Genomic DNA, 27,682 nt, shown 5'->3' on the forward strand with positions numbered 1-27,682 from the left:
ATCCCACAATATGAAATTCTTCGCATTTGACCCATCACCTGGGGGAGCGGTGAGCAGCTGAACTGCGCTCGGGAGGCAGTGGAATTAAGGGTCTTGCCCAAGGCCCCCCACATACTGGGTGATGTTAATTGCTCGCCATTGATATGGTAATTGCCCTCAGTACCATTGTTTATTCCCCTCCGGGAATCGAACCCTGGATTCCCTTTACCTTACCAACCGAAACTTTATTTATCCCACAATTAGGAAATTCTTCTCCGCTTTTTGAACGTGAGCTGCAGACTAGCCGCGCTCGGGCCGCGGGGGATCGATCCGCCAACCCTTGGGTTTGTTGGACAACCTGCTCTACCGCCTGAGCTAAACTGCCGCCCATTAAGCCACAACGAAAAACATCCCAGCTCTTGAGAAGATCTGCATGGAAGAATTGAATAAAATCCCAGCTGCAATGAGTGCAAACCTGTTCAGTGTCAATGGGAAACATTAAACCTCTGTCATAGAAAACAGGATTATATTGTAAAGTACTGAGGTGAACTATACCAACTGATCAAATATTTATTTCCTGTACTTTTATACAAATAAAACCTTTAAAAAACATTCACGATTTTCTGGATTTAAAAAAAAAAAATAATGTATCCAATCTATCATACAGTCAGGGATTGTGTTTAAAAAATGTTTTAGTTTTTCACATTTGTATGCAATCTTTTTGTTCAACCCATGGAATAAAAGCTGAAAGTCTGCACTTCAATGGCATCTGAGTTGTTTTATTTAAAATTCACTGTGGTAATGTACAGAAACAAAATTAAAAGGAATGTGTCTCTGTCCAAATATTTATGGTCCTGACTGTAGTTGAAGTGTTTCCATGTTGAACATTACAGACTAAACTCAACTTATTACACATGAAAACTTGCCAAATCGGTGACAGCCACATACTTTTTGTTCCTGGTTTGCCGTCAGTGTCGGGGGTACAAAGGAACAAAGTACTCCAATTTGATTACTTTTGTCAGTAAAGGAGGAAAGTAACTAATTACGGTTCAAATTTTGGTGATTAAATTGTAATTACTGGAGTAAGGAAATCCCCGTTACTTTGTTTTCACAATTTTTAAGGTGTTTCAATGCTGGTGACTATTGTGACTTAATGCTGAAGACAAAAGAAAGAACAAGGAACAGCTAACAACTTGTCGTGGATTTCAGCAAATATATCTTTAAATGTAATGCTCTATGTTAGAACACCACACCAGTATTCACAATTCCTTTCGATCGAACACAGTGAGTGAGTCAATCCATTATAATGAATTCTATTTATCCATAAAACATATTTTTTTATGTGGGACATGTTCTGTCCCAAATTCTCAAGAATCATTGGTTCTTGTCTGTAGGATGAGGTTGTGGAAAAACATGGAGGAAAGTATCAAAATGAATAAAAGTATTACACAAATTAAAAAGAATTTAAACAGAAATGTTTGAAATGCATAAATTACTAAAAGGGAAACCTAATGGGACAACTTAAAGACAATCATGACTTTGTGATGTTGTTTTGGTATCTTGATGCTTTTCTCTTTATTTCTTTTGTGTTTATGTGATAAGTGATTATATGTTTAACACTTTTATTTTTATTAGATTTTCACAAGTCAAAGTACAACAGTCTTTAATTTTTAGCAGTTCCCACATGTCCTATCCTCAGCCACAAAAAGCCCCCCCCCCCAAAAACACACAAACAAACAAACAAACAATTAAAAAACACACATTAATTATTTTGTTTGCTAATTTATACAATTGTCCAAACAAAAGCAAGGAGTGGTCGTTTTACTATAAAATTGCCATATTTATTCAGACTTTTTTGCATGGTCCAAAAAGGGTTTCCAGTCTTAAGGGGTGACTCCAAATAATGCTGTGAGTGGATTTGGGAGGATCACTACATTCCATGGTTTTGCTAGGAAGTCTTGGACAAGTGTTGTCTGTCCCTTGGAAGATCCTTTCCAATTTACTATTTGATATATTAAGCCTATGGACAACCTTAAATTGTATCAAGCCATGTCCTATACCTGGATAAACTTAGATATCTGCTGACACTGAGTTCCAGTTATTTCCAATCCTGATTCCTGTTGCCATTGTTTTTTAATAAAATCTAAAGAGGGCGCTGCTGCTGTGTTAATTAGGCTGTATAACTAAGGAATAACCCCTTTCCTTACAGGATCTAGAGGCAGTTATCTATCCAACTATCTAGAGGTGTTTGAAGAGATGGCGTGTAAAAAAGCTACACACCTGCAGGTATCTGAAGAAGTCGGATGACGGCAACTTGAATTTTTCCTGCAATTATTCAAAGGACATTAAATTTCTCTAGCTAAAAGGTTATTACAGAGGGAATGAATATATGTTTAATATGTAAAAAAGTATGCATTAAAGATAGTAAGACAGGGGTCAGATTTTCCTTCCACCCATTCCTTTTTTGAGGACTTTATAATGTTTACTTACTGCAAAGATATATTGACGTATTGCAAAGAATGAAAGCTTTCAGTGAGTTGTCAAAATGAAAACTAGATGTTTTCAAACAGAGTAGTTTTTGTTTACTGGTAAATGAGTCAGGTATCCAAGGTGTCTGTTTACCTGCGCTGTTGCCAGGTGACATTTTTGTGTCGTCAGAGACCGGCCACATCCCAGAGATTAAGAATTAACTTCATTGACTGTTTTGTTAAGGTGGCAACTTTTTTGTTCTTTGTTTAATCTTCAATCTCCGTGGTTTTTATGAAGGTCTCCATGTAAATTGCATGGTGAATTTGCAATGTATTTGCACCCTATGACCAAACTTTATTTTGGCGTCTGTTTTTCCACCCAGCCTTCCCTGTTGACATGAGCGGGGGAGCAGAGCCACCTTAAAAAACGTGTCGACTCAACAAGAACGCCAGTCTCCGCCCATCTCCGAGAGGAGCCGTTTAAGCGGAGCCTCGCTCGCAGTCCCGGCTCCTCTGTGTTCACTAAGGAAGACGTCGGGCTTCAGGAAGTACTCGGACTCTTTCTTACACATTAAGCATTAAGCAGGACTCCTGCACGCGGACGAGCCTGCCGGTTCAGCTTTTTGACTGGATGCTTTGAGAATTTGGATTAACGAGATTGTCTGTCGCCGCCCGGCCGGGCTGACGGGGACACAAAGCCCTTTCGGCGGAGGAGCTTTACAGTTTTCAGCACACAATAGGTAGGCATGTTGTTTTTATTTTACTTATTTATTTTTTAAATAGTTAACCATAAAATTCGAGCTAGATCTGCTAAGGACAAAAGCATTTTCCCTACGACAGCAGGAACCATGCGGCAGAATTCTCGCATTCATTGTGACCACAGTGTTCGCAGACGACGTCAGAGAAAGGACGAGCGAAGCGAACGTCGTCCACATGATGATCATTAATGACTATCTTTAGGAGAATGCCCTGAACCGCTTCAGAGGGAACAATAAACCGAATGTTTTCCCCCATTCAGAGAAATGGTTTTGTTTGAAACACAAAGCAGCCAGCCTTAATGTGGAAGCTACGCCCGGATCCACGATGTGGCGACAAAGCATTTGTGTAATTGGTGAGAGGCATGCGAAGGGGCCAGCGGGCCGGAAACCGCCACCCCCTGCATCCTGCTCCTCTGTCTCTTTGACGGTGACAATGACTCAACTTGATTCCTTGTCTCGTACAAAATGTAAACTTTATTATTTTTCTCAGTCCTCGAATAGTAAAATGTTTTTTTTTAAATACTTTCTCTCTTCTCTTGAAGATGTTGGGGCCCCTCAGAACTTTTTTTTTTTTTTACAAAGAAACTAGTCCGGTTTACCCTTTTGCATAGTTTGCACTGATAATAGTACAGTGTCAATATTCTTATAGACCAAACCTGATAATTGTACAGAAATGCTCTACCCTTCCAGCTACGCTTTTAAAAAAGACTTTACCTCTGCTGTAGCCAGGTCATAAAATATCACTAGAAATGTGATCAAAACAAGAATACTTTTTGATTTGGTTACCATGACGATGCAGAGCAACTGCTCAATGTAAATAACAGACGATAATAGAAGCCAGTAAATGTAGCAGTATATGTAGCAAAGATTCATGACTTAAAAGAGAATTACTGGTTATAAAAATCAAGGCCTTTTAGAACAGTACAGAATAAGACTTATTGATTTGTTACAACACAAAAGATGACACTAAAGAATAAATAACACAATGAAGTATTCAGCGTCTGAGGCTTTTTTCTAATGTCTGACAGCAGAGTAGATCTGTGGAAGCGCTCCTTCGTTTCAGTCTCTGACTGACGGAACTGCTTACAGCATCCATGATGATGGTGATGATGATGAAGAGGATTGTCCCTGCTGGATTCTAGTTTCTGCTGCATCCTCCTCCTCTCATCCACCACAGTCACAGACTTTAGGGGCCATCCCACAACAGAGCCACATCTCACACCAGTTTGTTTTCCTGTTCTGGTTCCTGTCAGTGCGTCCACCCCCACCCCCACCCCCCAGCAGCTCACTCTGCAGAAGAGGGCCGTCTTTTACGATAATTTCAGTTTTTTTAAACTTATAATTTTATAATGCATTTTCAATAAGAATAACATTTACCCATTTGAAGGAGCTCTTGGGGCCTAAGGGTCTTTCTGTGGTGTTTGAAACCCTATTTTTGTTTATACTGTAGTTATGAATGGTCAACTCAGTATTCCTCCACATGGGTGTGGATCTTATACCTCATTGGCTGACACTAGGAAGAACTCTCATCTGATTGGTCAGTCTTTCTCTGGGATGTGGGCGTATCTTATCAGCAATGAAACTGAGAACTCCCCTCGGTGTTGGTCTTTCAGTGGAGCCTCAGTAGGTGTAGAAAGCTGCAGAGAACCTCTCGCTATTGCCTGCGGACACGAGGTTGGTCTTTCAAAGCTTATGTGACGTCTGATTGGAATTCAAGTTTTCCACATTTGACGTTTTTAAAAAGTGGCTTTCAGATTAAGCGCACCATTTTTGTTTCTAATGGATCTAACAACTCTGTTTGGTGTTAATCAAATGATGTAGTATTTTGGAAGGTTTGCGGTGATGCCAGATGACAGTAAAAAGACTAATTATAGAGGAGAACAAATCTTTTTTCATGTATCTGATGGGCTTGATTTTTATTTTGAGTATGGGGTAATTAAATACAGGACATAAATAAAAGGAAACCGCGTTCTGAGTATTGCCTTGGATTTGCAAATAGAACAAGGGATTGTAGTCAGAGTGACACATTTGTCTCACCAGCCCTACATGCCTCCTTCATTGCAGCCTCTACATGTCTTCTTTTCCTCTCGTCTGACCTCAGGTAATCGGATGGACCAGCATCCCAGCGCTCAGAGCTGCACCAGCCGTGGGGCTTCGTCCTGCGAGAGCATCCTCACAGAGCCCTCCATGAATCTGTACATCCACTCCACCACTGGTACACGCTTCGAGCTCTCTCTGCCCCTGGAGGAGACGGTGGAGGGTTTGAAAAAAAGGCTGTCGCAAAGACTCAAAGTAGCAAAAGACAAACTGGCTGTGCTTCACAAAGAAACGTGAGTAAAATGGGAAACCAAGTTTTATTTAATCTCACAACAACGATAACAAGATAATAATAACAAATATTAATTTAGGAATTTATTTTGAGAATCCAATTGCAGATTTGTGATGCAATAATGCTCTACCCAAAGGTGGAGTTGTCATTCTTTAGGTCCTTTATTAGCCTTTTTTTACAAAGTGTGCATTTTTATTTCTCTCCATTAAAATCGCATTATCTGTTAACATTGTTAAATATCTTCATGTACCTTTTAACTGTGGACCTGCTCCGTGTGTGAGTGCTTTCGCTTGAATGGGGTGAAATTTGGGTCATGTCTGTTTAGCAAGCAGTCAGATGGGTTTTATAGTTTATCATCAAATGCAAGAAAGTCAGCAAACTGATCTGCACCAAAGACCAGACATAATGCATATCTGTATTAAAAAGGTTTACATTTTTCTTAAACCAGAATAAGACAGACATGATGACAAAATCACCAATATTACTTATTCGTTAGATTTTTCTGCCAATATTTGTCATCCATGTCATGGCACTGACAATTTATTTTTTTATCCAGTCTGAATGTGAAATAGTTTATTGTAGCCAAATATCCATTGCATAACTTAACATGATCAAAATAAGACTTTTTTTAAAATCCTCTTTTTTTTCTATTTGCCATACAAAAGTGTAATATTCCACTGCCCTTTTCTAAAGTAATTTAGCAATCTGTCTTCTCTTGTCTGAGGAGAGAAGATATTGTCAGCACAGTCTAACCATGTCCTCATGTCTCATCCTGCAGGCGACTAAGTTCAGGCAAGCTTCAGGACCTAGGCATCTCTGATGGGAGCAAGCTAACACTTGTACCTACAGTTGAAGCAGGATTGATGGTAAGGATCAACCCATTATTGTTTTATTGTTATTACAAGTTCAGTAATTAATAATGACATTCTATCTGTATTTAAACATGAAAAAGAAATTGTTATTGCCTGCTTGTCTGTCCTTAAAGATGCCTGACATTTAATGTTTTGCGCTTTTTTTTACCATTCTTTTGTAGTCTCAAGCATCAAGACCAGAACAATCAGTAATGCAAGCCTTGGAGAGTCTAACAGAAATTCAGGTAAGGATCTGGTTTGTCCTGGGTTAAAGGTTAAGTCTTACTACCTAACTTGATCTATAGAAATTTTGTTCATTGTGTACCAAAGCAGTTGTAGTCTTCATTAAGGCCTTATTAAAGAACATAGACACAGATGAGAGGCTGTTTGAACAAGCGTCTATTTTTATCTAATCTCAGTCTCCTAAACAGGCCAAGCTAGATACTGAGTGTGAGCTGCAAGGGTATTGCAGGCTCTAACAGCCTCCTGAGTCCTACAGCTGTAATGTTATATATGCAGGCCTCGATGTGTCTGTGTATGCACTACATAGCTGCAAAAGAAGGACAAATCTACACAAAAAGGCTGGTTTATTATTGCTGCCGCCACATTTGTTATGTCTTGTTTGCAATCTCTCTGAATCTTTCTGTACATCACGCACTAACAACCATGAACACACATGCACGGGCAAGTTTCCAGGAAGTGTGCTGTAGCTGCATTGGGACTTCAAATACTTTAGCCACTTTGACTAAAAAAACAGAGCACTAGATCATCCGATGACGGGCCTCTTGCACAGTATTAGCTCAGGGTTCTTGGAAGCAGTGCGTACATGCATGGCCTAAAAGAGGCCTGCACCCTTGTCTTACAGTAAATGTCTATAGGCTAGCTGAAACACATAAATAGCTCAATCAGTGAGTCATGACTCATCATAATGATCAGGACATCCTAATGAGAAGGAAGTGTAGAAAGGCTTTATGATGGTCACGGAGAAAAAAATGTGCTTATACAAGAGAGCAATGCAACTGTGCAGCTGTCTAAATGACTCGGCTCAACTTCCTCCTCTGGCATTAAGTTACAATAAGATTTGGAACTCTATAAGCGTTGCAGCTCTGACTGATGTCAAAACAGTACAAGATGGTGAGCCAGAGCACTGATGCAAGAAGTAAAGCCTGTCTGCCTCGTAGAGGTTGCATCTGATGATTTTGTCCAGGGGAGCATGGCCGGTGTGTTTTTGGAGAATCTTTATCAGAGTGTTCGAGTTATTCATAGATTGGCAGTGTGGCTTTGAACGTAGTCCTTTCCCACTGATGATTTTTGTGGTGGAAATCCTGACTCTGTGTGTAAACTCTGCATGTCTTGCAGTGGCAGATGACTGTGTGTTAGTGTGTGTATTTGTCCATCAAAATGTAATATTTGTGTGTGTCGTCTACAGGGTTTGTAGATTATAGGGCTAGCCATGTCCATATTATGATACACCCTTTATTGGTAATCAAGAGGGCATTTCTGAAGTCTTTCATGATTTGGTGATGTTGTTTATTTTGTTTGAGAGTTCAAGATGCAAGTGGATTGATTTATTTTAACGCAGGGGTCTGCAACCTGCGGCTCTGGGAGCCTTTCTACCCTGTGCTGCGGCTCTCTGTGGTTTTTGTAAAATAACTCATGTCCTAAGATTGTCGTGGGTAGTGCGAGCGGGCGTCACAGAGGTAATCTCCTAGGGACACATGAACATCCAAAAAAGAAAAGCCTGTGTTTTTTCCTACACCAAAACCGTCCATTCCTTCGTATCCTTGAAGCTGCAGAGGATGTGAACAGGTAGAGAGGAGGGGGCGGAGCCTATACTTACTGCTTATGATTCCAGAACAGAACGCAACAAACTTAACAGCTGCTTCATCCATAAAATTAATATACTTTATTGGGTTTACTGGATTTAAAATGAAAATGAATAGAAACGAGAACAAAAGATCAAAGGTCATCTTGTTCATAAATAATTACAATTAATAAATATCCTGACAGCATTTGGAATTAATACAAGTATGGCCAAATGAAGTATCGCGATATTTCAGCAAAACAATTTTCTTCTAACACCCCTAGTGTTGCGGCTCCCTGTGCTTTCATTTCTGTGAGAAACTGATCCAAATGGCTCTTTGGCTACGTTCACACTGCAGGCTGAAACGACCCAATTCCGAATTTTTTGCCCCTAAGCGGCCCAATTCCGATCTTTTCATGACAGTCTGAATGACACAGATCCGATCTTTTCAATTGCGACCCAGGCCCCGTGGGTTTGCCGGCCTGATTCCGAATTGTAGCCGATCTTTTCAATTGCGACCGCCGTCTGACCGGCCAGGCGACTTGATTCCGAACTGTACGTCATCGACACGCAACAAACGTCATCATTTTGCGTTGAAGTAGGCGGGAACGAGAACGTAAACATCAACCATGGTGGACGATGCTGCTGAGATCAGTCAGTAGAAGGGAAGAGAGGTCACCGATTGGATTAATATTTGGGCTGATCGCTCTTTTCAGGCCAAACTCCAGGGCTCTGATCGCAACTGGGCGGTTTTTGAAAAAAATTCCAGATAAATGGCAGAGCGTGGTGTTGAACCTTTACCGCGATAACTTTTTTTTCTTTCTCCCCTTTGACCGTGCTCAGAAGCGCGGGGGACCCAGGCAATCCCCCTCCTCCTCCTCCCTGTTCTGATCCTTAGATTCTCCAGAACGGGTTAATAAAGAGTCCATAGCATTTATTCTGGGGGAAACCTTCTTTTATTACCGTCCTCCGTAACACACAACATGAATGCGCGCCCACACTGCCCCCCCCTATTCTCTATCGCGGCACGCGCTTGCACACACGCGGGCGCGCGGCCCCAGCACATACACATTCCTCTTCCACTACAGTGGGTACAGACGATCCCGACTCCAATGCCTTCTTAAAATGAGAAGATTGTAATTGTGCTGCTCCTTTGTGAAAATAAATTTAATATTACAAAAAGAGCTCCGCTTTTGACAACACTGTTGTTGACATCCATTGTTAACGTTGGCTCCGCAAACGAGTGACGTCGTTCACCGTTGAGTATTCTTCTGGCTTCTGCGCATGCGGGTCTCGTTTGGGTCGTGTCACGGTCACACTGGAGATCACAAAAGTTCGGATTTACTTGGAAATGTGAACGGTCTAGCAAACAATTCGGATTTTTTCAAAAAATCCGAATTGAGCATTAAGCCCTGCAGTGTGAACGTAGCCTTTGAGAGGTTCAGGTTGCCGACCCCTGGTCTAATGGGACTGTGTGCAGGAAAGGGCAACGGGTGCCGTAAATACACAGGATTTGACGCAATGTTAATTTCCATCTGTAGTTTCATAGATTTCAGGAAAAATACAGATCTGATGAAGATTACACAAGGTCTTTTCACTCAATGCACTTAGCTCTGTGTGTGACATGATGAATGCTTTGCCCATACACCTAAAAATAAATTCAAGGAAATTTTGTGACTGTTCCTGGTAGTGGGAGCCACAAATGAAGTGGTATACATTCCTGGATCCCTACTAAGCATTTGCCTCTCCAAATAACTTTGGTTATGCAAGATCTAGTTTCAGGATTGCATGTTTTTCCTAGTAGTATATATTCATGGAATATTGGGGTCAGCAGATCACCTCATGCCTTCTCATTTATCAGAATTCTAAAGATGACTTCAGCCAACCTTGATAATGAGGGGAAAAATAACTTGATCTAAGACCCTCTAAAGTTATTGCCTCCTAAACTAAAGGGAACATTTTTCATGACAATTTTACCCTGCAAATATTGTCCCTCTAATCTGTTCCCCTTTTATTCTATAACCTGTTTCTGATTAAAGGGTGCACAATTAAAATCTTCTCTGGTTTTTAATTGAAGTTTTCTCTGTTTAATGGTTGTGGCTGGCTTCCTCAGCGGCCTAAAGACATTGTTTGGTGTCACAGGAGACTTTTTTTCCTTGACAACTTGGCTGAGTGCCTCCTGATGGTCGATTGAAACACAATTGCTGGCTGCTTCTTTTTATGCTGGCTCAAATGTCAAAATTGTAAGGTCCATTTGAAGTCCAATAGAAGATGGTGAAAATGGTGGAAGCAATTCTTGTGCTCATCCAGGGATCAATATTGGCTAATAATCTATTGATTTTATGCAGAGCCCTTAATCTGACGTGGGTATAATAAATAAATAATTCGTTCCCACAAAATAATTAATTTGTGCGAAGGAAAAAATTATTCGTGTCCAAAGTCATTCATAAACACGGATGTGAACAACAGTTGCATTTACAGCAGATACTTTCACATTTCTGTCTGTGTGTGTCTCATAACATTGCATGGAGGATGTTTGGAGATCAGATGTATTTATTTTAAAAAGCTCTACAAAAGCATCGGCAATCACGTCTCCATGTCTGGGTTCATTCAGTCTCTCCCGGTGCGCTCTCCGTCCTCCCGCAAAAGTAACTTTCCGCCGCTATTTCCGTGTCTCTGTGATCCACATTCGTTCAAGAGGGGGAAAATAAAAACAATAATGATCTATTTATTATTGTCTAGATGAAAATAAGAAAAATATCCAAAGATTTAGGATTGCCCAAGCTTGCTGCTTCCCCATACTGCAGCGATTCCCTGGACATAGCTTGCTCGAGCTTTGGCCGTCCGCTACCAGCTCCGGCCCGCCGCGGAGCTCTTTTGCCTGTCACACCGGCATTCGGACAGCTGGCCGGTAGACGGACAGCCAGCTGCGGTATGGGGTATTGTAGTTTAGGGTCGAATAGGAATAAGAATATTCAGGACTTGTCTTTTATTAACACACTCGTTAGCAATCACTTAACGTCCGAAGGCTAGATGCTACGTATCCCATCATGCATCACACATATCCCATAATGCATCTCGACCAATCAATGTGTCCCTGTAACGGTGGTGCATTCATATACAACAGGATAAATGCATATCAAAATAAAAATTTTGGGAACACATTAATTATTCCCTGGGAACACAATTTTATTTTGTGGGAACCGTCTATTTATTTATTTATTTTACCCATGTCGGATCTCGGGCTCCGTAATTGTATTATTTGAATGAAAGGGAATCATTGGACATTTCTTCTAACACACAATGACATTTGCTCATTGATGCACATTGCAGGCTAAATAACAGTGAGGTGGGTACACTGCACCATCACCATCCCCCTCCTATTGCCCTTCCCCCATGCACTCGCCCCTTTGTTCCAGTTTTATTCCATGAGCACCAAACCTGACTAGCTTGCAAACTCGCAATGTATTGCTGTGTTTGATAAGTGATTCTTTTCATTTAAGTATCCTCGTTTTCATGAATCCATTCTTCTGTTTGTTCTACATCTGCACTAATGCATTTTGATTGGAAAAGGAGTAGGCTTCAGGAACATTTAATTGCAGATTGGCTAACTTTAACTAACACAAGCCCTGTCATATGTACCTGTGCTATGTTTGTATGGAAATATGCCCCTCTGCAGCTATAAACTATACTAACCAGACAGATGGGGATACATGATGGCATATTTTGCAAACACAGCTTTACCTCTTTTTGCCAGTCAAATCCTGGAGAAGGTCAGACCCCATCAATATAAGACAACTTTAGTGTATTTTTGTCTTCAAAGGTCTGTACTACTTTAACTAGGTGGGACTTTGTCGTACAAAAAATGTTGTATTTTGGTCTTCAAATACAATATTATTCAAATATATTTTGCTACCCTGAGCAGAGCCACAGAAAATCAATGTACTTTTGAAAGTCTCAACCAAATTGTTAGTAGAGGTAAAGATGATGCAGTGTTAAAGGTCTGTTCAGAAAAATCCCAGGCCCTGAAAATAGAAATGTTATTATGTTTACATCTGTGTAATCCTTTATGTGATATGTAGATTCACAGCTGGAGAATGATGCTGGAATTGGATAAATAGAACCGAGGTGTGTTTTTAGGCAAACAAAGAGATTATTTTTTTCTCTCCCTTAAATGGCTGCATGGTTTCCTTAATTTATTTTTGTCTGAACCTGCACGTTCCAGCAGATTTTTTTGTGTCTTCTATTAAACAGGCTTTAAAGTGTTATTGCTCCTCGTCTGAGTCGTGACGGTCATTGTTTTCCATCCTCTGGCTGCACAGTGCTTTACTGATTCAAATACCAGGCATCGTGACCGTTTGGACTAATGTGTGGGAGAGTGGAAGCCAGAAATATCACGTCTGATCTTCATCAATATCTTGTCTGATTTGCACTGATACTTGTGTTAAGAACATTTTATAAATAAACTAAGAGCAAGGCAGGGAAAAGAAGATGTGCTTTAAAAAACCACGGATTGTTGCACTTAAATTATGCCTTTCTAACAGTATTTCTTCAACACAGTTTCCTAAAGAATATTATCAAACTAGTGTTTAAAGTGAAGTTAAGAGTATTGTATGAAAATTGTACTATGGTACTCTGATCTGTTAATTCATTTAAATGTGAAATTTGGTCATGACTAGCTAATCTTATCATGCTTTGTATCTCTTCAGGCCAGATTACAGACAGTTGTTTTTCTGACATGGTGCTTTTAAAGTGTCCTCTGTTGTCATAGGACTTTTGACACATGATCCACAGCATTTAGTTTGGTTTTTCTATATTTGCCTGTTATAGTAATCTTTAGCTGGTGTGTGTCTGCCTACTGGCTATCAATAATGTTCTAGTGTTATTAACATGATCTGGATTAACAGGCTAACGGGTTAATATGCTGTTTTGGAACTGAACCGTTCACCTCTGTTAGACTAGTTTAGGAGCCGATTGAGAACTAGGAAATGGCTAAAGGAGATGAGTTTGCTTTCTTGTGGCTTGTATCTCTCCACCCACTCCTGCCTTTCAGTCCTTGATTCTCTTTTGTAAAGCACAAATCTGCACAGTTGTTCATGAATGTCAGCGGCTAGCATACTCTACCCCCTCCCCCAGATCCTTTCTTCCTTCTTGTCCTTAACGTCTTTCTCTCTTACGGTACTTTGCTTAGTGTGCAAGGGAAAAATGACTGCGAATAAGTTCCTTGAACCGTAGGAACCCTAATAAATAAAACTGTCAGCCAGAGACTTTGGAGGAAGAAAAAGGTGAAAAGAGCTAGAAGCACACTCGCTGAATATTTCATCACCCACCAACACCACCATCAGTTTTGCACCCTACCCCCACTGCCCATGAATACATTCCCCCTTTACAACCCTTGTTCCTTGTGTCTCTCATGCCCCCATCATTGTCTTCAACATGTCCCCGCTACTCTTTCTTATATTCTCTCCCATTATTGCGTAGCAACCAAAGCTTCATACTGACACTGGTGATGAAGAGACATTTGTTCAAAAACTGACTCTGGAATTTACTAACCATTTTTTCAGTACCAGTACACTTTTCTTTTGTCTTCAAACATGGCCATACAGTTTTTATGGAAAATAACAGTTGTGCATGTCAGCTGGTATAACAGTACCTCTTTTCATACCACTGCTATACTAAATGGTAAATATTGATAACTGGTTTATTAATTTCTGTCATAACCATAGACATATAAACGCAGGACTGAGGAGCTCAAACATCAAATTATAGAATTTTGAACAAAGACGTAAAGTCTATTATGAGAAGAGCACTTTGACTATTCATGATGCCAACTTCAATATCATCCTGATCATCCTGGATTATCGGGCAGGACTACTTTTGCTTAGTTCACCCAATTTGGTTACCCACCTGACAATTAAAACCATTCTGTTTAAATTACACAAAATTAAGCTCTTAATTTAATTGGATATGTAAAAAAAAGATGTTATAAGAAGGAGTCCATCTGGTGGAGAGAAAACGGTTTGTTGATCCTGAATTAAGGTGGTTGTCTATGCCAGTGTTTTTCAACCAGTGTGCCGTGAGAGATGGTCAGGTGTGCCGTGGGAAATTGCCCTCATTATCTAAAAGCAATTACCATCTCCAGGATTTCAGCTCTCTGTTCATCCAAACAGGCCCTGATAAAACACTGAGGAGTTAGGAATATAAAAGATCATAAAATACTTTTTCTTTGCGTTTATTTTATTTTATTAAAGACATTTTGATAAGAATGACCGTACCGCGATTCAGCTGCACCTTCGGCTGTATTTTGGAAACGTCCCGTCCCTTTAACTGTCTCCACCAATCATTCTTGAAGGCTTAATCACATGTCATCAGTCTGACCAATCAGAAATGGTTAAAGTCTTCACTTCCTTGTCCCGATTTAGCTCGTAAAGTCGCTCAGTTCTAAAAAAAATACCAGCTAAAGCTCGTCTTTAGTGGTGTAGCTTTCTACAGAATCCGGTGTCAGACCGTGGAACAAGTGAACAAAACAATGAAGCTCCGAAAACCGATCTCCGGCTGTTTTATGCACCACATCTCCCATGATGCATTGGGTTGTGAGAGTGACAGCGCACAAGGAGATCTGTTGTTAAACGTCTTGAAACCAACGAACACACATCAAACTGTTTTTAAATCTTCTAACTTATCTTTTATTGCATCTTTTAGAAGAAAAAAAACAGCTGCAGTTTCCAGCTTTTTCTGCAACAATTATCTCAAAAATGCATGTGAGATTGTGGAGGGGCTGTAGATCAATACAGACTATGAGTTTCTCCTTTTTTTTTTTTAATTTTTGGATGCTGGTGTGCCGCGGGATTTTTTTTAAGGTTGAAGTGTGCCGTGGCTCAGACAAGGTTGAAAAACACTGGTCTATGCTGTTCAAAACGATGAGGATAATACAACAACCACCCAGCAGTGGTCATTGGTGGAATTTCACCATATGGTACTTTCTGGTTGGCTTCAAATCTTGAAATTAGAAGTGGGTTCGCTCTCTTAATACAACAAATGTGAGACTCTTTACCCTCTTCACATGATCAAACCATTACATTGACTCTCTTGACTGGGATACTCAGAACAAGCAGATGTGTTTAGATTGGAGCTGGAGGTGCAAGCTGAGCCTTCAACACCAGAAACTCTGTCCCCCAAAGTTCAAGTTTAAGCAGGACAGTTTTTCTTTCTATGCAAAATGACCCTTCTGAGTGCAAACAGAAGGGCTGTCAGGGCTTTCATTTATATTTAGATGTTATTCCATCATTTTGTGCACATATCTAAGCAGTATTTATTTTTATGGAGGGCTCTTTATTTTCAGTCTTTTAAAACTGCTTGCATGCCTAAATTGGAAACAAGTTGTGTTACTTAAAGCTTTTCTCTTTTTGTGTGCAGGTTAGTGACTTTCTGTCTGGCCGCTCTCCCCTAACCCTGGCACTGCGTGTAGGTGATCACATGATGTTTGTCCAGCTTCAGTTGGCAGCACAACAGTCTGGTGCTTCTCAGCTCCATAACAGGCATCTCATTACTCGAGGAGGAACAGAGGCCACCATGGGACAGCCTACAGGACAGCTTCGTGCGCCCCACATTCACCCGCCATCCCGCCCTCATCATCCACACAATAACCCCAGCCCACTCTCATCTCCGCCTCATTGTGTCCCCTCCTCCCCGTCTCATAGAGGCCCTCCTTCCTCTCGTCTGCCTTCCACACACCAGCAGCCGGTGCCTCCCATGTACCACCAGTCGCCCTCCTTAGCTCACTGTAGTAGCCCTATTTCTCCCCCCCACCCTTCTTGCTCATCCCACATCCCAGGAACTTTTTTACGTTCTTCAGCTCACTGTCATCACCATCACAGTCATCATAACCAACATCACCATCATTACCACCAGCTTGCCTCATCTCCACCAAGCCAGGATGTTGGCCAGGTCAGTACCGTAGCTCTGGTTCTCTGCCCTCAGGTTAGAGAACCAAAACATTCCCATAATCTGATTATTTGTGCATGTTACACATGTTTGTGTGGAGGTACACGTTTTACATTTTCTGCACTTTTCCACTAGCTCTCATTAGTGCTTTTGCTTTGATTAGTTGTATTAGCTGTATTCAGACTTCATCAAGGACAAAATGAAGGTTGAGAAAGACACCAAAAAAAACTGACCCATGGTTGCAGATCATCTTTTAACCACAGCCAGACCTGTATTTGAGCCAGCCGACTTCCTTCAAAAGCGATGTTCAAGTGAAACTACAAGTATTTCAGCTGTTTTGACAGCGGTGGTCACACCAAATTTAGTTTAGATTCCTCTTTTTATTATTCACTGCATGTTGTTGGTTAATGAAAAAAGTCACTTCTATTAAAACAAGTCATTTTTTAAAATTATTTTTTGTTTTTTTGATGATTGTCCAAAATGTTTGAATAGTATATACATTATGCACACAAACATTACCTGTGTGTATGCATGTGTATGTGGCTGTGTTTGCAAATGTGCTTGTTCTTACAGTTTTTTTTTTTTAGATCCAATGATTATCTTGCAATTTCACCTCTTTAGAATAGTTTTTTATGTTCATTTGTTCTCTTCAACTAGTTGTTTTTGTCCAATGGTTTAATTTTCTTCTCAAAATGTGTCTTCCAGGCAAACTGCAGCACAAAAGGCTCTAACCCAGCAACTTGTATCTCTCAACACTCCCGTAAACCTGGTGCCATCATCGAGAGCTTTGTTAACCATGCTCCTGGGGTCTTTTCGGGGACGTTTTCAGGTGAGGAGGACATTATGGATACAATAAAATTTAATATTTCTGTGTGTACAAAACACTATCAGTTAGTCATTTGAATACCTATTTCATTAAAATCTAAAGGATTCATGCTTAACCTTCAACATTTAAGACTATTTTGTTGGTGTGTGTATTATATATACATGTTATTATATGTACTATATTATCAACTGCCCCCTTAGTCTGAAATACAAAAAGGTTTATACAAATATACACCCTGTTTGTCTGAAGATCCATAAACCGCTATTGTAACAGTAAAATCGGTCCAACACAAGAAGCCTTCAGCTCTGATCTGTGTGGTCAGCTGTTGGACTGGACAAGCTAAAAAAGAAAGGAATAAATACAGAAAAGAACCCCGTTTACTCCTAGGTTTTCTAAAAAACTAAATTGTCTATCATTTGATTTCTCAGGCACTTTGCATCCAAATTGCCAGGACAGCAATGGGCGTCCAAGACGAGACATTGGGACCATTTTGCAGATCCTAAATGACCTCTTAAGTGCCACACGGCACTACCAGGGCATGCCCCCCTCCTTCACTCAGCTACGTTACCAGACCCAGTTTGGTCCATCCACCTCCCCATCCCCCTCGCCTCCGCCATCACCTCCAGTCGCTGGTGCTACAGGCCTCTCTGATAAAGTTACCTCCATACCTGCTGGTAGTCCTAGCAGTCCTCCTTTGACTCTTCATCCACTGGTGCAGTGCCAGAGCCAGATCCACATGTGTAAGCCAGGTAAGGGGCAGTTTCTTCCACATACTCCTTTTATGCAAGTAACTAGCCTTTGTGTAATTTGTGAAACATGAATGAATGAAGCAATAAAGCAAGCTTTATTAGTCATATGCATTATCAACACAGGTCAACAATGCAATGAAATGTTTGTGATGGGAAGAGTCGACTTATTCGTCAAAAAAGGGTTGGGAGGTACCCATACACAATAGTAGTACCTTGTTAGGAAAAATAGAAAAAAATAAATGATAATAAAATATGTCTTTGTGTTTACTAACACGAGAAGACAACATTTTACCAAGCAATTTTTTTTACTTTGCAATCTATTTTCATCATCCATTTTTTTATATCAGTTTCTAAGTAGCTGGTTGTTGTCTTTAAAATACTGACAAAGCAAGAGTATAAAAGTCATAAAGAAGATATGGTCATGCACTGCATCTACAACTAATCACGTTTCTTGGTTGTGGAGTCCATAAGTGAATGGATTTTTTTTTTCAGCACTTGGTAACAAGTTTCTCCAGATTTGTTTGATGAAGCTTCATCTGCAAGTCATGAAGTTGGTCTTGTCTTTGCACCTTAAGGAGGTGGATTTACTGCTACAAGCCTGGGCTTGGCTATGTTTAATTTCGAAAAGACTGGCTGATTTAAGCTGCGTCCTAAATGGAACAGCTGCTGAGGACACACCTGTAAATACCTCTGGCAGCAGACTGATCCAGGTCATATGCTGCAGGTGACTTTTTATTTTCTACAGTGTGTTTGTATGGCCTTGGTTAAGGCTTTTGCAGAGAAGAGTTCAAGGAAGGATACTGTGCTGGATTGTTGTTCTGGTGTCAAAGTTAGGCAGGAGACTAAGGAAAAGATGTAGGTGAAGAGAGAACTTCTTTCCTGTTTGACCTGTGTTCTCTTTGATATTATACACTTTGTGTTTCTAAGAAATATTTGGTTGTTGCTTCTTCATCTGTATGTAATGGTTCATTTCTATTGCAGGTTCTCTGTACTTTGCTACATTTTCAGTTGTTTTTTTCTTTTGGTGACCTTTCTTTGTGATCCCCATAGCTCTTGTGCAAATGGCATTTGTGTTGTGAGGGAAGCCTACTCTCCTTAAGCAGTCTAATAATAGACTGACTGTCAGTAATCTAGTCGGTAGATTCCTGCGGTCAGCTCTGTCTGGTCCAACTGCCCAGGTCTCCAGTAGTGATAATGAATAGCTACACAGACTAATGCACAACATAAATGTGGTGGAGCTCCAAGCACATTCTGAGCACTTTTTTTCAAACCAAAGGCCAGGATCTTCTGCAGTTCAGCCAAAATTACCTCAAAGTGTGCCATCCTGCTGAGCAGATTATCATTAAGTGAAATAAACCACAAAACACCTAAGTAGAAATCTATCTAGCTGTTGATTTTTGTTGTATCGATATGCAATACATCAACATTTCGATAGGTAATTTTCTCTTTTGGCTTGTTAGCACAGGGACCAGGACACCTGGGGACTTAACTGAAAAGGCCCCTACGCGCAAAGCAGTTATGTAGACAAATGTCGGTACACCAAAGAGAAAGTCTTTGAAAAAAGATAAGCTTAAAGCTGTGCTTGTTTTCAATTTGGTGTAGTCTAATGGAGGGGACACTGTCAGTTTTGTTTTGTTTTTTATTGCAGAATTGGAGACAAGAGACCCACTCTGATGAAAATGTCATTTTTTTTTGTGTGTTTTTAGCATGTTCTTGTAGCATTTTTCTCATTATAGAGGACATTTAGAAAGAAAATTAAGATTAAAATTGCATTTCTGAGTCAAGCTACTGTAAATCAGGAGCAGATGAAAAAATGCTGTTTGAGAAAGCTTGACGTAGAAGCTACAATGGCAAACCGCCTGCTTCCTGCTCTGCTCCATTCTGATCATCCATCTCCGGACAAATGGATCCATGAACGTCTTTGTTTTCCTTGTCTGACCTGGAATCTGGATCTAAACTGTTATGGCTGAGATAGCTATGATGTTGCTCACCCTTAATGTTAGCTTGTGGTTATAATTGGACGTAAGCCAGCAGAAGAGCGTGTAAACAAGGGGAAATTGGGATATGAGTACTGCCCACAACAAATTTTAATGAACTGCAGCTCTGCAGAAACTATGTCCTAGAAAACGACACAGGTTTTTGGATTTAGTCTAAAAACAGCATTGTCATAATTATAAGACCACTGGGAACGCTTCGACAATGGATAAAAAGATGATTAAAATGGGATTTCAAGGGCAACAGCCTAATTTATTTAACATCACAGAACCTGACTCGCACAGACTCACAATGTATGTGTGCACTAATTTGTACCTTCTTCTTGAGTTATTAGTCATGATAAAGCAGATATGCCCTAAGACATTTTGCAATAAAGTGAAGATTCATATCAAACGTATGACAACTGTGTCCCCCTTGGTTTTTAAAGCAATTCCAAACAAGTGTTTTCAACCTCGCAGTATGCAAACAGCTGTTTTCTCCTCCGCTGACATCTCTTATCTGCTTCCTAACCGGCAACCCAAAGCTGCATATGAATGTTTGGAAAGTAATTTGTCATTCACATGGTCCATCTATGGATACATTAGAGCAAGATATAGAACGACAACATGTTCACCTATGCACTCTGGATGCTGATATTTTAACAAGCATGCACCGCATGGCTTCATGAATTTAAATGTGGTCATTTTGGGATTTGAAAACTCACAATATGTGACATTAGTGATCAATATTGCGATGCCGATATAACTTGCGAAAAATGAACAAATAGCAGAAACAACAATGACATTTCCATTTCACTGCAAAAGTTTAATTAAAACTAGAAAACTAACTGCATTTCCAGAAGAAAATGCAGGGTTGAATGCTGTATTGCTGAATGAAAGCAGAAACTCTCGTCCATGTATAAAAGAGAAAAATATTTTTCATCAGCTAGCTAGCTGAATTACACAGCATTTTATTGTCATTTAACCATTAGCACATGTGGTGTAACAAAATGATAGTCACTTCTCGTAACAGCCACCTAACTCATGGTGTGGGAATCAACACTTCCCATGAGCCTTAGCAGTCGTGGGCGGGGCTAAGGCCCAGGTCCCGACTGTTGTTCACAAGATGGCTGGAGCACATGTTTGAACTGCAGCTTCCAGCTACGAGGATGAAAATAAAAAATACATCAAAACTAACTTAGATTTGCTCCCACTGTTTTTTCTAACATACATTGAGTGTTTGTGTGTGTGCTTTAAGCTGCTCTGATCATTTTAACGTTTGAATGGTGTCTCTAGCTAAAATTGTGTGGAAGCTGTTATGGTTGGAAGTAGCAAAGGTTTTCATGATTGAAAAAAAGCTGAATTTGTGGATGAAATGGCTCAACTGTCCTGGAAAATCCTGGAAAATCCCTAAAATTTAAAGGATAAAAAGTCAAAACTTATGAGTAACCCCAACTCAAAGAAAATTCTTCCATGTAACGAAATCTAATTGAATTAGTCAAACTGAATTTTATCAAGAAAGGCAAGGTAAAAAACCATGCAGAAAAAGTCTGATGCCAGAATCAAACTCAGAACTTCAGTATTATAAACCTGCTTACTTAGCCACTGAGCTATCACTTTTGTGATGACAGACTGCAGCAGGTATAAATTAATCAGGCTTGTCGTGTATCATCTTATTGGGAGAGGCCGAGTTGAAACGATTTCATGCCACAGTTAGTTTTTTACGTAGAAAAATCAAACAAAAGTTTTCACTTTTGAAAAGTCGAAAGATTTGAAGGACCAAAAGTGGTGGAAAAACATTCGTGGAGGTAAAAAAAATTGTAGAAGGAGTTAAACAAGGCCCGAAATTGTTGAAAAAATGGCTGAATTAATGAGAATTTGAAGATTTGAAGGAAAAGAATGAACTGAACTGTTTCATACAATGGTTAAAGTAAGTAAAAACCTGTAAAAGGAGCTAAGCACAAGGATTATCTATGTATTTTAATGGAGCAAAACATCCTGGAAAATCCTGGAATATCTTAAAAAGTTCAATGATTTGAATGACCAAAAGTAATAAATAAGTTGAAAGAGCTCAACATTTTAAAAGTAAAATGGTAAAAAAAAATTTAAGGGTCCGAACCGGGTGTCGAACCCGGAACCTCATGTACCATAACTTCCCAATGCATTTTAATAGGGCAAAAATTCCCGGAAAAACTGGAATATCTTAAAAAGTACAAGGATTAGAAGTACCAAAAGTCATAGCATCAATAAGATGAAGGAGCTGAACATTTTAAAAGTTGAATGGTTAAAATAGGTTCAAAATTGTAGAAGGAGTTAAGTGCCGAAAAACGGCGGAAGATAGCATAAGAGAAAAACAAAGGGTTGAATGCTTTACAGCATTCAACCAATAAGTCAAAAAACCCTAAACTTATTCTCCATATGACCCTCATCTAATTAAGAGGCTACATCTAACATAAAGCGGCTGGCTGGGTAGCTCGGTTGGTAAGGTGAGAGGCTACCATGCAGGAGTCCAGGGTTCAATTCCTGGAGGGGAATGAGCAATGGTACTCGGGGCAATTACCATATCAATGGCATTAACATCACTCTATTCTTATCATCCATTTTTTTACATCAGTTTCTAAATAGCTGGTTGTTGTCTTTAAAATACTGACAAAGCAAGAGTATAAAAGTCATTACAAAGAACATATAGTCATGCACTGCATCTACAACTAATCACGTTTCTTGGTTTTGGAGTCCATAAGTGAATGGATTTTTTTTCAGCACTTGGTAACAAGTTTCTCCAGATTTGTTTGATGAAGCTTCATCTGCAAGTCATGAAGTTGGTCTTGTCTTTGCACCTTAAGGAGGTGGATTTACTGCTACAAGCCTGGGCTTGGCTATGTTTAATTTAGAAAAGATTGTCAAAAAACAATATCAAGTCAAATGTTAATGCCATTGATATGGCATTAACATTTGACTTGATATTGTTTTTTGACAGTCTCACTCAGTGAGGGTCCTTAGGCAAGACCCTTAATGCTACCGCCTCCCGAGCGCGGCTCGTCTGCATCTTACCGCTCCCCCAGGGGATGGGTCAAATGCGGAGATCAAATTTCGCACACCTAAGTGTGTGACAGAAAGGTACTTACTTACTTAAAAGCTCCATCTGATTGGTCAACAACTTGAAGGGCTCCATCTAATTGGTCAAATGCACGATAAATTTGCGATTAATTGTGCAGGCCTACTGTGTTTCATGGCAGAAATCCTCAAACAGTTTTATAGACAAGTCACCAGAAATTCACAACATTCTTGAAGCTAACATTTAGGAGCTAATGCATTTATATTAAGAATAAAAGAAGAAGAACAGCTTGCTCTCTCAGATTGAAAGTACCATTTGCTTTCATTTTCAACTGAAAGCCATTGCCTTGGTCCTGAGATGGACAACTGCATGAGAGCAAAGGTTTAATCAATAGATCTTTTTAAGTTACCATTGATCCGCCTTAAAAGCTATTGCAGATGTCGGTGCTGTTTCTGCATGTGCATGTGCTTGCTCATTTGTGTGGAAGCAGTAGTGCACACACATGCATTGACTGTTATTGTCTGATCACCCTCTGCAAATGAAAGCACACTCAAGTGCCTTGATGTTTATTCTGATTGCATGAGAGGTAGAGATAGTGCAGTGCTACAGTTTATTGACATACTAGCGTAAAAATACAATTCCCTGATGGAGCTGGCTAAGAGAGTGTGGTTGCTAGCTGCCCTTTCAAACCTCCAGATATATGTGTAAATAGAATTAGGCTTGACATGCTTGGTGTTTCTCATCATTTATAGTCTAGTGCATGGGGTCTCCCACAAGACCCGACCATACTGTAAAGCAGTGGTCCCCAACCTTTTTAACGCTGCGGATGGGATGACATCATACAAAATGTTCTCGGACAGCTCTTTAAGATGTGGCGGAGGATTATTGCAGCAAGGCTTCCCTGAAGGATGAACAGAAACGTGACAAGACAGCTCTGAGCTTTTAAATTGACAAGCATGTCTTTGTACATCGCACAGGTGTCATCATCCTCTCCCCTTCCCACACTCATGGTGCAAGAAAGAAGTACTGTCTATTAAATGAAGCTCTTTTTTTTTGGAAGTGGAAGGCTCCTCTTCTGTCTCCTGGCTGGGCCTTTTCCCCTTGGCTAAGAAACTTTCCAAAGATGTTTCTTTTTTACTCATTTTGCCAGCTCCTGGGTTTTATTTTAGCGGTAACCTATCACGTCACCCAGAAGAGCGCCTTGTTCTGCGTCAAGAGTGACATAGACGGATGGAACAGAGAATTGGGCAATTTTTCAAAATAAAACATCTTCCAGATTCCAAAGTAAATAAAACAGAAGTAATGTAAGTCATTTATTCTTTCCATGCGGCCCGGTACCAAATGACCCACGGACCGGTCCGCGGCCCGGGGGTCAGGGACCGCTGCTGTAAAGCACAGCATCAGCTGCAAATGCATTTGTGTTCACAACATGTCACTTTAACATGAAATGGTTAAATATTTTTGCCCTTATCAAAGGGATTGGGTGGTGTCGGCTCTGATGTGCGTTTCTATCTTTGTGACCCTAATGTTGATTGTCACTAGACTCCAATGTCCCACAGTATGCATATAGGAGTTAGTACTGAGATCATGTTTGCAGGCCGTCCTTGCTTGGATGCGTACATCAATCCTTTCAAATCTGTCATTTCTTGTAACTGTATAGCAGCTCTAAAAGATGTTGCTGACCGTCTCTGCTCTCTTCTTCCATACAGGTGATCGTTTACGTCAGACCGAGAACAGAGCAACTCGCTGTAAGGTGGAACGTCTGCAGCTTTTGATGCAACAGAAGCGCCTGCGCAGAAAGGCTAGGCGAGACCAACGCGCTCCATATCAGTGGCTGCCCAACCGCAGGTCTGCAAGGAGCAGCAGCAACAGCAGCATGTCCAGTGAGGGATCCCTGGACCTGGACTTTGATGATTCTGTGTGGAAGCACGATGTAAAAGCAGACTTGAACCCTGAGTATGTCATGGCCTGAGCTGTGGGCACCCTTAAGATGGAAAGATGTGTAAACCATGTCCTGGGATTCATTTGGAGTGGGGATGGAGAGACTGAGTATTTGCAGGAGGTAAATAAGCAAATAGGAAAGGAAAGGCTGTCACGTGACCCCTCATCAGCCATTTTGGGGGAAAAAAGCTTCTTAAGACTTCAATCCTTCCCCTATACATAGCTGACGTTGTCGAAAGCAAAATACTTTGACATGAGACTTGGACTTGGTCAGCCAGTGAATGGACTCTGCAGTGTAGAAGACTTGAAATTTGATGGCAGTCACCGTACCTGTAGTTGAGCAGGAAAACATTCTGTGGGGTGGTGGTGGTATTTTTAGTAGGGGTTTCTTTTGTTTGCCTTGTTTTGTTTTCAACTGCTCTTTGAGCAGAAATGAATGGATCCCCATTGGACGTGTGAAGAGCTGAGGATCACCACAGACTTTGAAGCAAGCCACAGGGCCATCTCAACAGAGAGCAGTAATGGGGAGGTTAAACCTTTGCTTTTCCACTTTTAAAACAAATGTTTCTATTTTATAAGTAAAACACAATATGTAGCATTGTTCACAGAGCATTCAGGTTTTCCTACAACAATTCAAAGTTGTTGATTAGTTGCATATTTCTTTGATATTCAACAGCTGGTCAGAATTTACAAAAGAAAGTGAGGCCTTGGGGGGGGGGGGGGGGGGGGGGTAAAGAAGATGCTTATGGATCATTACTCACAATAGGAAACGATTAATGAATAAATAAAATGAAATATTAACAGCAAGTGCTTTAAAAAGATTTTAAGATGTATTTTAAAAAACATCTTTTTTTTTCTTCTAAAAACAGGAGCCCTTTGTGGCTCTGGTCAAGTTGGTGTCTACCAAGAATTATGTTGCTTCATTTAATCATCTGTGGATTATCTTGTTTCAATGCAGCAAAATAATACTCCCAAGATGTTCGTCATCCAGCCAGCGCGACAAACCTTTGTAAAATTGATGTTTTTTTACATAAATATGACAACTAGCAAACATCTTTGTGAAAGTGTGTATGTTTGAGTACAAAGTATATTTCTTTTAAATGAGTTTTTTGTTTCTCAAACCGGGAAGCTAAACTACAGTAAATGAAAAGGTGACTCTTTAATGCAGTTCCAGGACAAAACAGTAAAGTCAAGTTTTTAAAGTGTACTTTCACCAGGAGTCATACTGACCATCTTTTAGTTGTTATGACCTTTTTCCTGCATCATTATTTAGTGCCTCCACCAGAACATCTATTGGCTTATCAGGTTTGACCTTCCACAATGTTGCTGCTATACTTAGGGGTCCTAAAGCAGGAAAAAGACTTCCGTGTGCATGCAGACATGTAAATGACACTGACCTATTGAATTTTGTGCTTCGGAAAAAAAAAAAACATTTAAACTTGCATGAATTTGTATGGATTTGTGAAGAAAATAAAGTGCTGCTTTTGTTAGCTAGGGTTTTTTTTGGTAACTTTTTAGTGTCAATTCAACAATGTCCCACTAAATTATTACCACTGAAAGAGAAAACGGATAAAGTGTGGGCCCATGTTGTTGCTCAGCACTAAACATTCCTGTTGTGTGACAACACTTGCAAAGAGCAAATGACGTTTAACTCCCCAGTGGCTCCCAAAGATCCAGACAGCTGAGGAAATGTTCATCCCGCCCCCCTCCTTCCAGCCTGAACCCAAACACTGACAGGGACATGTCCTTTCTGGGACCCACAGAGCTGTTTATGAAAGTCACCCAAGAAAATACCTGCTGTGACTCTGAATCCGTCTGACTGACCACCCAACCAACCGCAATGCGATTGCACTCCTAGTGTTTGCAGTGAGAGATTATTTTTTTGGTGAACCTTGTCTTTTATTCTGAATTTGTTTGTTTTTTTCAAGTGGCCTTATGTTTCACAAAAAACATTGCAGCCAATGGAATGGGACTTTGTCTTTTCTGACATTTTTGTGTCAGTCAGACGTACCACGCTGTCACTGAGGACACTGGGCATTTGATGTGACTTTTCCTGGTGGACTCTGTATAATGTCAAGGTGTCTGTATGTGAAAATGTTGCCCTCATCGTGTCAGATTGACCTTTCTTGTTGGTATACTTGACTATAACTATGAGAGTCAAAGAGAGAATCACTTCTTAAAAGTAGTAGTTATACCTCAAATGTAGTTTATTTGTTCCCCATTTCATCATTGTGTTTCCATGCTTGTTGGTGATGCTAACATCTTTGATTTCCAGCCAACAAGCTAGTAAAAGTAAAAAAATAATGTAAAGGGAGGCGATTTTAGGTAGGCACTGCTCAGATGGAAAGAAAACAGCCCTAAGTTGGGCTCTTAAAGATTCTGAGGACTTTTGAAAACACGAACTTCCCCCTTCCTTGGTTACAATGGTGTGAAAGGACAATTCAATGCCCGTCTCTCCCATATTCTTGTGTGTGTCAACTTTACTGTGTGCCTCTTTTAATGGGTGAAACTCAAAATCAGAAACGGAACAGAACAAAAGCCTTACAGAAAAGATAAAAGGTGTACGTTGATGGAGTTCTGATCACATTATTGAAGTTTCTGGTTTATTTCTTGTAGCCAACAATTATAGATACTTTTTTTTAAATTAAATTACAATGTACCTACTCTTGACCAGTGTAGCACATGTGTGATTGTATGAATTTATGAAACCCAAATGGTAACTGTGAATTATTTTGTTTTGGTCAGAGAGGAAACTGGGCATGCAGCAGCAGCAGCTGATGCTCAGGTAAAATGTTTTTTTCTTTTTGTGGACTATAATGGAAGCTACAAGTTTCCCAAAAGTAAGAAAAAAAGTCAAAAAAAGATTTTTTTCTCAAGCAATACATTTCTGTGTGACCTGTGATATATTTTTTTCTTTTTTAGGTAATGAATAAAATCAAAATGAAGACATGTGTTGGCCTGTGGGTGAATTAATAGACACACTGCTGTCAGTTTGACATTGTTTG

At 40.1% G+C, this 27,682-nt stretch overlaps 1 protein-coding gene across 3 annotated transcripts; it reads left to right on the plus strand.

Moving 5' to 3' along the window:
- Positions 1 to 2,903: 2,903 nt before the first annotated feature.
- Positions 2,904 to 27,626, plus strand: LOC101166616 (midnolin). Of its 3 annotated transcripts, XM_020702881.2 has the most exons (9): positions 2,912 to 3,187; positions 4,819 to 4,879; positions 5,307 to 5,535; positions 6,313 to 6,400; positions 6,568 to 6,630; positions 15,606 to 16,136; positions 16,839 to 16,962; positions 17,388 to 17,708; positions 24,446 to 27,626. In XM_020702881.2, the coding sequence occupies exons 3-9, from the start codon at positions 5,315 to 5,317 to the stop codon at positions 24,706 to 24,708; spliced, it is 1,611 nt and encodes a 536-aa protein (XP_020558540.1). In that variant the 5' UTR covers positions 2,912 to 3,187; positions 4,819 to 4,879; positions 5,307 to 5,314; the 3' UTR covers positions 24,709 to 27,626. The 3 variants fall into 3 exon arrangements, with proteins under 3 accessions (XP_020558539.1, XP_020558540.1, XP_020558541.1); XM_020702880.2 differs by lacking the exon at positions 4,819 to 4,879 and having other exon boundaries at positions 2,904 to 3,187; XM_020702882.2 differs by lacking the exon at positions 4,819 to 4,879 and having other exon boundaries at positions 15,681 to 16,136.
- The last annotated feature ends 56 nt before the right edge of the window (positions 27,627 to 27,682 follow it).

This window comes from Oryzias latipes, chromosome 4 (genome assembly GCF_002234675.1).
Source record: "Oryzias latipes chromosome 4, ASM223467v1".
NCBI lineage: Eukaryota > Metazoa > Chordata > Actinopteri > Beloniformes > Adrianichthyidae > Oryzias > Oryzias latipes.